The sequence below is a fragment of the Fukomys damarensis genome, unplaced genomic scaffold (genome assembly GCF_012274545.1).
Source record: "Fukomys damarensis isolate Sample0158 unplaced genomic scaffold, DMR_v1.0_HiC HiC_scaffold_33, whole genome shotgun sequence".
In the NCBI taxonomy this organism is placed as follows: domain Eukaryota; kingdom Metazoa; phylum Chordata; class Mammalia; order Rodentia; family Bathyergidae; genus Fukomys; species Fukomys damarensis.
Genome location: NW_022900945.1, coordinates 51,777,347 through 51,787,037, shown reverse-complemented (window position 1 = coordinate 51,787,037; position 9,691 = coordinate 51,777,347). Strand labels below are relative to the sequence as shown.

Here is a 9,691-nt window from a genome sequence, read left to right as displayed (position 1 = left end):
TTTGTAGTTGAGACTGACCTGGAACTCACTATGTAGCCCAGGCTGGTCTCGAGCTCACAGCGATCCTCCTGCCTCAGCCTCCCCAGTGCTGGGATTACAGGCATGTGCCACCACGCCCAGCACTTACTACTTTTTAAGCTTCAAATATGACAAAAAATTCCATGAATCTATACTCACGGGGGAGCAATGCCCATCGCATGGAGATTAGCTAGGCCCACCATGTTGGCATTGCCAATGAGGCCTGGCTTCAATGCCAGCTGGGCCTGGATTCGGGCTTGCAGTTCAGCTGCTTTCCTTGCCTTCTCGATGGCATCATTCATGAAAGTGGCAGCCTGGGAAGGCTGGATAGTGTTGCCTATTGGAAGCCGCTCTGGCTGGGATGAAGAAGGAGTCTTTGGCTGTCAGAGACAGAGGGCAAAGGGATTAAAATAGGCAGGCAGATCTACACACACATACACCCCCCGTCCGCCACAGACTATGGTAGATGACTGTGGAAGAGAACCTTTTGGATTCTCACTTGAATGGTTGGCAAGAAACGTGCAAAGAATAATGTGGTCACTGTACCTGAGGTGTTGGGGGGCTAATGAAGCTCAGCTGTTTTTTCCTCTCCTCTATTTGTCGTGTTGCTGCCTCCATCATCTGTTTAATCTGCTTTCCAGGTAGGAAAAATCGAACAGGTGTTAATTTTTTCTTTTTATTTCTCCCATACAGGTTGTTAAACCCGAAATGCACTCAGGTCTAACAACCTAAAAATTCCCAAATGACTCCAACATATTTTTCCTGCACACAGACTAGAAAATACAGTAAAGACAAGCCTACACAGCTGAGCACTAGAATTTTTCAACCTTCTTCCCAAGGCAGGATTGGTACGTTAGAGAGTAATGTAGCCTCATGATTTACGATACAGACTTGACTGTGACTTTTATTAATTTTATTGGTACTCTTTGATATACATAAGGATCACACTCATCATAAGGAATTTGTATCTGTACACATATATCTTTGTCTTTGTTTTTTTCTGTACCGGGGATCGAACTCAGGACCTTGTGCTTGCCATGCATGCGTGGCACCACTGAGCGAAATCCCCAGCCCCTGTACAAACATCTTATTCTTTTTGTCCCCAATCCCCTCCCTTCAACCTTTCTTCCCCTCCTTCTGAGTATGATTCTTAACTTTGTTACTTCCTACCTGTATTGAACAGGTACTTAATCTCTAAGCCTCCCAATGTTTAAAAGGAAGGAAAATAATACTTTTCAGGGCTATTCTGAACATGTAAATAATGCATGCAAACCTCCCCACAAAACTCATATAAATTCTTCCATTTTAATTTATAATTTCTTTTTTGGGGTACTTGTTACTGAACCCTGAGCTCCAGCTCTAGCCCCTTTTAAAATATATTTATTTTTTGAGATAAGATATCACTGAATTCTTAAGTTGCCCAGGTTGGGCTCAAACTTGCAATCCTCCTGCCTCAACCTCCCAGAGTACTGAAATTGAGAATGCTGGCTGGCAGTGGCCCCGGTTTCAAGGCCAATCTGCACTACAGAGCAAGACCCTCTTTTTTTGTTTTTGTTTTTTTTAGACAGGGTCTCAGACAGGTTGGCCTTAAGCTCACTATGTAATGGAGGCAGGCCTTGAACGTATGGCAATCTTCCTGCTTCAGCCTCCCCAGTGCTGGGATTACAGGCATGTGTCAGCACATCTAGCTTCAAGATATTTTTCAAAATTTGCTTTTAACATTTTTTTGACCAGGTGATATATCATTCAGAAGTTTTTAAAAAATTCTTATTCCTTTTCTTCCAAAAATATCACATATATAAAATCCATCCATCCATATAAAAGTGTTTTCTATCCCTCCCCCAAATTTATATAGCTATGCTATTCCCTCTTCAGTTTTTTTCCAGTACTAGTGATTGAACTGAAGATCTTCACACTGAGCTATACATTCCCAGCCCCCACCCCCACCCCTTTCTCATTTTGACTGAACTGCTGAAGTACCCCGATTAGGCTAATAATCCTCCTGCCTCAGCCTCTGAGTACTGGAATTATATGTATGTGGCATTGCACCTGGCCCCAATTTTTCAAAAATGGTTGATGAAATATTTATTGCTTATGTAGTATCAAAACTGTTCAACAGTATCCACCTTAAAAACATGGTACATAAAATACAAGTCAACTTGAAATTATTTATAAATGGGTTATATCTTCTTTGCATTTTTGAAAGTTCTTTTCTGTATTCAAGATGAGTTGTTTTTGTTTTTGTTTTTTTTTGTACCAGGGATTGAACTCATGTCCTAGTACTTGCAAGGCAGGTGGCAGAACCACTGAGCTAAATCCCTGGCCCTGGTTTTCGTTTTTGAGACAGGGTCTCACTATGTAGTTCAGGCTGTCCTTGAACTCACCATGTAGTCCAAGCTGGCCTCAAACTCGAGGCGATCTTCCTGCCTCCCAAATGCTGGGATTATAGGTGTGGGCCACTATGTCTGGCATCTTTTTTTTTGCCATCCTGGGGATTGAAACCAATCATCACACTAAGCTACATTCCACTCTGGCCACCTTTTTGAGACAGTCTTACTAATTTGCCAAAGTGAGGCTAGAATTTATGATCCTTATGACTGTCCTGAGTAGCTGGAATTACAGTTAAGTTCCCAACTTATGAACATTCGAGTTGCAATCTTTCACAGATATGAACGGACCTTGAATAATGAACGTTTGTAGATGCAAACAAACTACAGAAGCTCGCATGTTTACCTTATCATTTTAAGGCAACTATAAAAGTAAAAATAGTTTATTTAAAGTATTTTGGAGTGTGTGTGTGTGTGTGTTTGGTTTTCTTATGCTTTTTACACTGTATATTTGTTTCAGAGGTGTGTAAGACTCACTTACAGAATCTGACTTATGAATGCTCTCCTGGAATAGAACGTGTTCATAAGTCATGGACTTACTGTATAGGCACGTGCCACCATGCCTAGCATCAAGCTGAGTTCTGATCATTTCATTTAATTTTCCCAGTGAGATAGATATTGGGGAAAGAATGTAATATACTTGACACAGAGTAGATACTCAGTAAACACAATCAGTAATCCTTAACTGGAGTACTCCTGGTTAAATTAAGGAACGCTAACATGTAAAGCAGGGAATAAAAACTTCCCTAAATACTATTTTAAATCAAGATCACAGTAAGAATGGACCTATGCTCCTCTCACTTCAACTCCTGAAATCACTGGGCTTCCAGTCCCCTGTAACTGACCTGGAGCTTAGTCAGCATGCCAGGGCTCTCTGATGGAGGCCCAGGGATCACCTCCGGCTCCTCTTCTACCTCCTCAAAACGGGGTATTCTTCGCTTCTTTACTCCTGATGATTCCTTGGAGATTTCAGAGTCATCACCAAACACCTCCTAAGGGAACCCAAGATGAAAAAACATTATATCCCTCTCCTTGGGGAGAAGGGAAGAATTATTCTAGCCCCTATCAGCATTGTGGTTTTCCCAGGGGAATATGATGCAACCTTGCAAATAACTACTTGCCAGAAGCAGGGTCTTCTACTCTCCTCCAAGTGGACCATTCACTCAACTTCATTGTTCTACTCCAGTCAAGCAAACTTTATCCCCATATTCTCATAAATATTCCCATCTCAATGTCTTTGCAAATGTTACTGCCCACATTTGCAACGCTTTCCCTCAACTTTTCCACAACCCCTATTCCAAATCCTGTCTAAAACTCACCTCCTCCAGGAAGTTCTCCTCATTATAACCTTAACCACTGAGATCAAACTTTTATTTCACATCTTCTTAGCACTTAAAAACTTGGTTCATATTGAGTTAAACTACATTGTTAATACTGTTTGCCGAGTGTTAGGTCATTCAGTGGTGGTAGTTTCTCCCAACTAAGCTCTTTCAGGACAGGGGCTTTCTCTTTCTCAGTATTCCCCAGTAACATTTTATTTTCACCAATGGGAACTCAAATAGGCTGACTAATTTGCAAGGTGAATTTAACAGGACCAAGAGTGGCCAACTGGAAGGGACAATGGGAAAAAGCAAATGTACACACCGGTGGTAGGCTTTGGGTGACATCCCCTCTTCACTAGGAGGGCTCGTGTTTTGCAAGGACATATCCTCGGCCAGGGGCGAGCGCTTCCTGGAACTCCTACAGTTCAAGAAAAAGGACTCTCCCATAATATATTGTGTGGAGTGGGGACCTGAATGGACCAAATATGGGACCCATATCCCATGGCTATCTAGACACCTCCTTCAAGAAACCATTTTTACTAATCCCACCCACTCTAGTCACTCTACTCATAGCATGATCTCAGCACTTATACAGTGATATGCTCTATCACAATCTAATCTTCATGTACAGATCATTCCCCCTTAAGTAACAAAACTCAGGGTAAGTTTCCCTAAAGTTTATATGGAGCTGATATTCAAATTTTAAAATTTGTGACTATAGTTTATTGAACCCTCCAACTTTTTTAAATTGCCAGTTTTGTTTTGTTTTTTAAGGCAAGACTATCTCTCATTCCTCTGATTACCCTAAATGCTCTACAAATAGAAGACACAAGAATTTCTATTTTGATTGGTTCCATAGCCTAGTCAAAGAACCAAGAAGAGATTGTTTAGCTACTCTTTGTGTCTCTGGAAATCAAAGGGATAGTCAAGGTATCAAAAGTACTTTGGAAGGTTTGATGCAAACCACAGAAATTTTTTTTAAAAAAGAGAGACAGAGGGAAATGTGGTAGAGAGATTGGTTACTTGAGTGAAATGAGAGGGATCAGATAATTGGCATTCCTAATACTGAAAAAGGCCACAACCAATCAGTAATAACAGAATACAAAGTGTAGTAGGAAAAGTGAGTATTGTCAGCCACTTTGTACCCCATGGGGCCAGGTGACCTGCAATATGTTAAATAGAAAATACTTAGCTCTCAAGAGTATATAATTGTTTTTAAGTATCCTATCTACAAGTGCAGTGCAGAGAAATCTATCTACAAACGAGCAACAATGAGATCTGCAATTCAGGTAGCAATGGAGTCACATTCTAAAGCAACTTAGTAAACTTCAACTAAATCAAAAGATACAAAACCTTAGAGCAATCAACTTGTACATAGTAGTAAAGAGGGAGGGACCTGGAGAAACATGAGAACCAAATCTCCTAACTCTATGAAAACAGGACAAAGCTACCTACTATTGAAATATTTCAAATGAACTTAGTACGTCACCATAACATGGTGCTAATATAAATTCACCTCCTCTACCTTAGTCTAAGGGCCTCTCTTAAGCATTAGGTATTCTAATGGTAGATATAAATGTATAAGCCAGGTAATTCCAACAACTTGGTTATCCAAAACACTCTTGAGCTCATTAGATACTAAACCAGAACCTACCTTTAGCTCTCGTTTCCGGCTCCTGTCACTGCTAGACTTGGAATGCCTGGAGCTTCGGCCTTCCTCTACAGCTTCAAACAGTTTATCCACAAATCGGAGTGTAGAATCATCAAGAAAAGGTTTGAGATGGTCTGACAGGAAAAAGGAGGTGGTAGGATTGAAAAGGTTAGCACTGGAATTTTTTGTTTTTGTTTTTTTTTTTTTTGGTACCAGGGATGGAACTCAGGACCATGCACTTATGAGGCAGGCACGGTGACAGAGACACTGAGCTAAATCCCAGGCCCTAACAATGGAATTTTACCCACAAGAAAGAGGGAAATGTTTTTATTTTTAAAGTTCTTTGTATGATTCCTATACATTTTGTTACATTAAATGATGTGAAGTAAAAATACAGTTATATATTTTTTTAGAATGGAAGCAGCATAACCAGTACAACCTGTTTTAAGTTGAGCAACAGAGCTTTTTTTGGGGGGTACTGGGGGTGGAACTCGGGACCTTGTGCTTGCAAGGCAGGCAGTGGCACCACTGAGCTAAATCCCTGGCCCTGAGCATCAGAGTTTTTAAGATAAATAATTTACTCAAAATTTTCCCAAATAGCAAGTTGCAGGCTACTATTAGCAAAATCTATCTTCATGAACTTTTAAAACGTACTTTTAAAGAATTCCATAAGCTGAAATGTTAAGTTGAATCTGACTCTCTCACTTTTGCATATTTCCTAAATGAACCTAACATAGGTGACTCAATATGGTGGTCAGAAAGTCAGTCTGAGAGTCACCATATGCCATAAGTAATACAAAAAATAAGCAATATGAAAAATGTTAAACTATTTTCATTATAATGCGAGAAAAAATAAAATGTGGGCCTGACCTTTTTTCAGGTGCTTCTAAAAGGGAGAACTTGAGAACATTCAAAGCAGCATTTGTGACCATCCTCTAGTTTACATCAAAAGAGCCATACATACCAGCTGCCTTTTTCTTGTCCATGCCCTTCCCCACACAGTTCAGTGCTGCTGTGACCACTGTGGGCTCTGAGAAACCCAGTACCCTCTTCACTGTCTTCTCTATCCATGGTTTCAGCTCATCCAACTCCCTCTTAGACAGTGCCATTTTCCCAGAAAAGGAGAATGACAGCTCAAATGGGATTCAACACTACACCTAAAAAGAAACCAGTAAGAGTTAAGTTAGAGAACAGGAAAAAAATTAAAAAGATCCAGAACAATGCTTAGTATATCTTAGTATACCTTAAACCTATTCTCAATCCCTATGCAAGTTCCTCTACTTCTTCTTCCTATTTTTTTTTTTTTTTCTTTTGGTACCAGGGAGGGAACTCAGGACCTTGTGCTTGCAAGGCAAGCTGTGGAACCACTGAGCTAAATCCCTGGCCCTCCTCTACTTCATATGAAGGGAAATACTTCTAAGCAAAGGAAATAGATTCTATTTAATTTTTAACCCTAACTCAGTAAGTATCACTCACTCAATGACATCAAAGCAATAACAATCTCTGAAAAGAACCTAGTCTGAGAAATGAGTTCTAGCTTCCTTTTTATTTATTTATTTTTGGTACTGGAGATCGAACTTGGGACCTTGTGATTGCAAGGCAGGCAGAACCACTGAGTCCTCTAGCTTCCATTTTAATCCTGACAAACATTACTTTAATTAAATTAAAACAAGACTAAAAAGTCCATCCAAGCTGGACACGGCAGTACACACCTGTCATTCCAGCTACTTGGGAGACTAAAGCAGGAGGATCAGAGTTTTGAGGCCAGCCCAGGCAAACTTAGCCAGACTCTGTCATAAGATAAAATAAAACGCTGGGAATAGAGCTCAATAGTAGGGTACTTGCAAACTCCCAAGACTGAAGAAATAACAAAGTTCATCCAGAGGAAAGCCCTTCTATTATTACTACTTCCAAGCAGGTATTCCCTAACTCAGCCCTGACCATGGATTTCTCTTCTAAGGAATACAAATAAGGAAGGTTTAACCAGGTCATTCATCAGATATAAAACCTCAGAATCCATAGAAGTGTTTTGTCACATTTCTGTAGTTTTTCATACATGCCAGTGGGAATTTTATACACAGATAATCTTGTATCATCCTCTATAGATTGGCAGCTGACTTGATAAGAGTAATTCCTCAGCTCACAAGAGTACCTTCATTTTGGATTCTCTTTTTACCTTTTTTCTTTCTTTTAAGCTCAGCAGAGAAACAGTATCATAAAGAACTTTCCATACGAAGAAAAGGGCTAATGGTGTAAGGGAAGGGAGAAGGGTAGGGGAAAGGAAATAAGGGAAGAGAAAAAATATAAGAAAAGGAAAAAATTGAAACAGTCTTTGTAAATAGGGGAGGGTGGAGGGGGTGAAGGGAGGGCAGGGTTATGGGGAAAAAATGAGAACCAAGATCTGTCATGTAAGGGTACAAGATCCCAATGATGAATGTAATTGTACCAAAAAAAGGACTTTCTATGACAAATCTTTACTTCTGAATGCAAGCTGGTATAAAATTTCAGTGTTAGTCACGTTTACATCTGATCTTCTCCCTAAACCTCAAACAGCTGTCCAAACACTGAGAAAATTTTATTGACTATATCAGGTAACAGTCAATAAACTGCATTGACCTCAACTTCTAAGCTAACCTCTTAGGATTGCCACTCATCACATGTGGTCTGGGAATCAATGTTTGAAGATGTTTTAAGACATTATTCTTCTAAAAGCTACAGTTTCATTAACTTCTAATTTTTTTTGGAGACAGGGTTTCGCTCTGTAATTCAAGCTGGCCTTGAATTTGTGTGATCTCCCTGCCTCAGCCTCCTGAATGCTGGGATTACAAGTGTGAGCAACCATACCCAGCTAACTTCTACATCATCCCCCCCGCCACGCCCACCCAGTACCAGGGATCAGACTCTGGACCTTGTGCTTGCAAGGCAGGTGGTTGAACCTCTGAGCTAAATCCCCGGCCCCTAACTTCTTGACAGGTTTACCCTTTATAAGATTTGCTGCCAAAGAGTGGAATATATATATGTATGTTATTTAAAGTCATGAAACTAAGATTGAAAGAATTTGTGCCTAAGCAACAAGTTATATGAAGGACTGGGCATGGTGGTACACACCTGTAATCCCAGGACTAGGAGGCTGAGGCAGGAGGATTGCTGGGAGTTCAAGGCCAGCCTGGACTACATCATGAAACCCTGTCTCAAAAAAAATTTTTTTTAAATTATATAAATAATTTTATGGTGCTTCTATTATACATTCATGAAGTATCTACAAACTAAACATTCACTGTTCAAAAGAAGTCTATCCAAAGGATACAGAAGCACATCACGGCACCCAAGAGAGTGAAGAAAAGAGCTCACTGAACAGCTCCGGACACTGAGACCCACCATAAACGAGCCCTTAGGCAAATTAATTAATTCCTGAGCCCCAGTATACTCATCTTACAAAGTGAGGGCACTTATATCTGCATAGCAGTTAACTCATTCAACAAATATTAAGTAACTATTAAGTGTCAATCTGTGTAGTGAGTGCTGAGATGTATACAGCAGTGAACAAAACAGACAAGAATCCCCATCTTAATGGGGTTTACATTCCACTAGAATTGCATGAGACGCTAGAAAGTATAAGGAACTTGAAAACCCAAGGAATAAACGAAGTACCAATGTTATCAGACAGATTGTGCGTCCAACCAGTATACTAACAAATGTGGTCAAGTTCAGCCCAACCTCAGTACAAGATGTGAAAACTAAACAGCCAACCAAGAGGAGTTTCCAACAGTAACTTGCTTTGCCAGGGATCAAATGCTCAACAATTACTGCAGTGTAGTAGTCAGGATGCGAATTAAGGTAGGCTCATGTTCTCTAAATGAGCAGGTAGCAATCTCCTGAAGGAATGCTTTGCTCTTAGCCAGAGCCCCTGGAGACCCCCATTCTTCTAGTTTGCTCCCTCTACCTTTCCACCTGGCCTCTCCCCAACCCTGTTCCACCCCAAGTCCTCGCCTCGGGGCCGGTCTCCCCACACGGTCCCCTTCCCGCCCCCGCCCTTTTGCTCTCAGCAATTTCATTCCAGCCCCTTCTCCACACAACCGGCCACTTCTCTCAGGCGCTTTCCCGCCCAACTCTCCCGCCTGGGTCCTTCGCTGGGCCTCGGCCCGGGTCCCGGTCGCCGGACCGGAGGATAGCCTCCCCGGCCGGGGGCCACTACTCACCTCACAAACTTCAGCCCCTGAGACGGAGCCCGAACGTTACACCGGAACCGGAAACCTCCTGACTGCCCTACGGCCTGCCGTCGCTACAGACACCGCCGCCGCCACGCTGCGGTC

At 41.3% G+C, this 9,691-nt stretch overlaps 1 protein-coding gene across 3 annotated transcripts in view; it reads right to left on the bottom strand.

The window, feature by feature from the left end:
* The window catches only part of Prpf3 (pre-mRNA processing factor 3), a 22,497-nt gene extending 12,833 nt beyond the window's left edge, over positions 1-9,664 (bottom strand). The window contains exons 1-6 of one of the 3 annotated variants that reach the window (XM_010616394.3): positions 9,578-9,664; positions 6,343-6,535; positions 5,382-5,512; positions 3,251-3,397; positions 565-648; positions 178-398 (exon numbers count right to left, since the gene is read on the bottom strand). In XM_010616394.3, the coding sequence (XP_010614696.1) occupies positions 178-398; positions 565-648; positions 3,251-3,397; positions 5,382-5,512; positions 6,343-6,487 (728 nt within the window). In that variant the 5' untranslated portion in view covers positions 6,488-6,535; positions 9,578-9,664. Of the gene's footprint in view, positions 1-177; positions 399-564; positions 649-3,250; positions 3,398-4,049; positions 4,146-5,381; positions 5,513-6,342; positions 6,536-8,486; positions 8,524-9,577 lie in introns of those variants that run through there. The other 2 variants (XM_010616396.2, XM_010616397.2) reach the window with 2 other exon arrangements.
* Between the last annotated feature and the right edge of the window lie 27 nt (positions 9,665-9,691).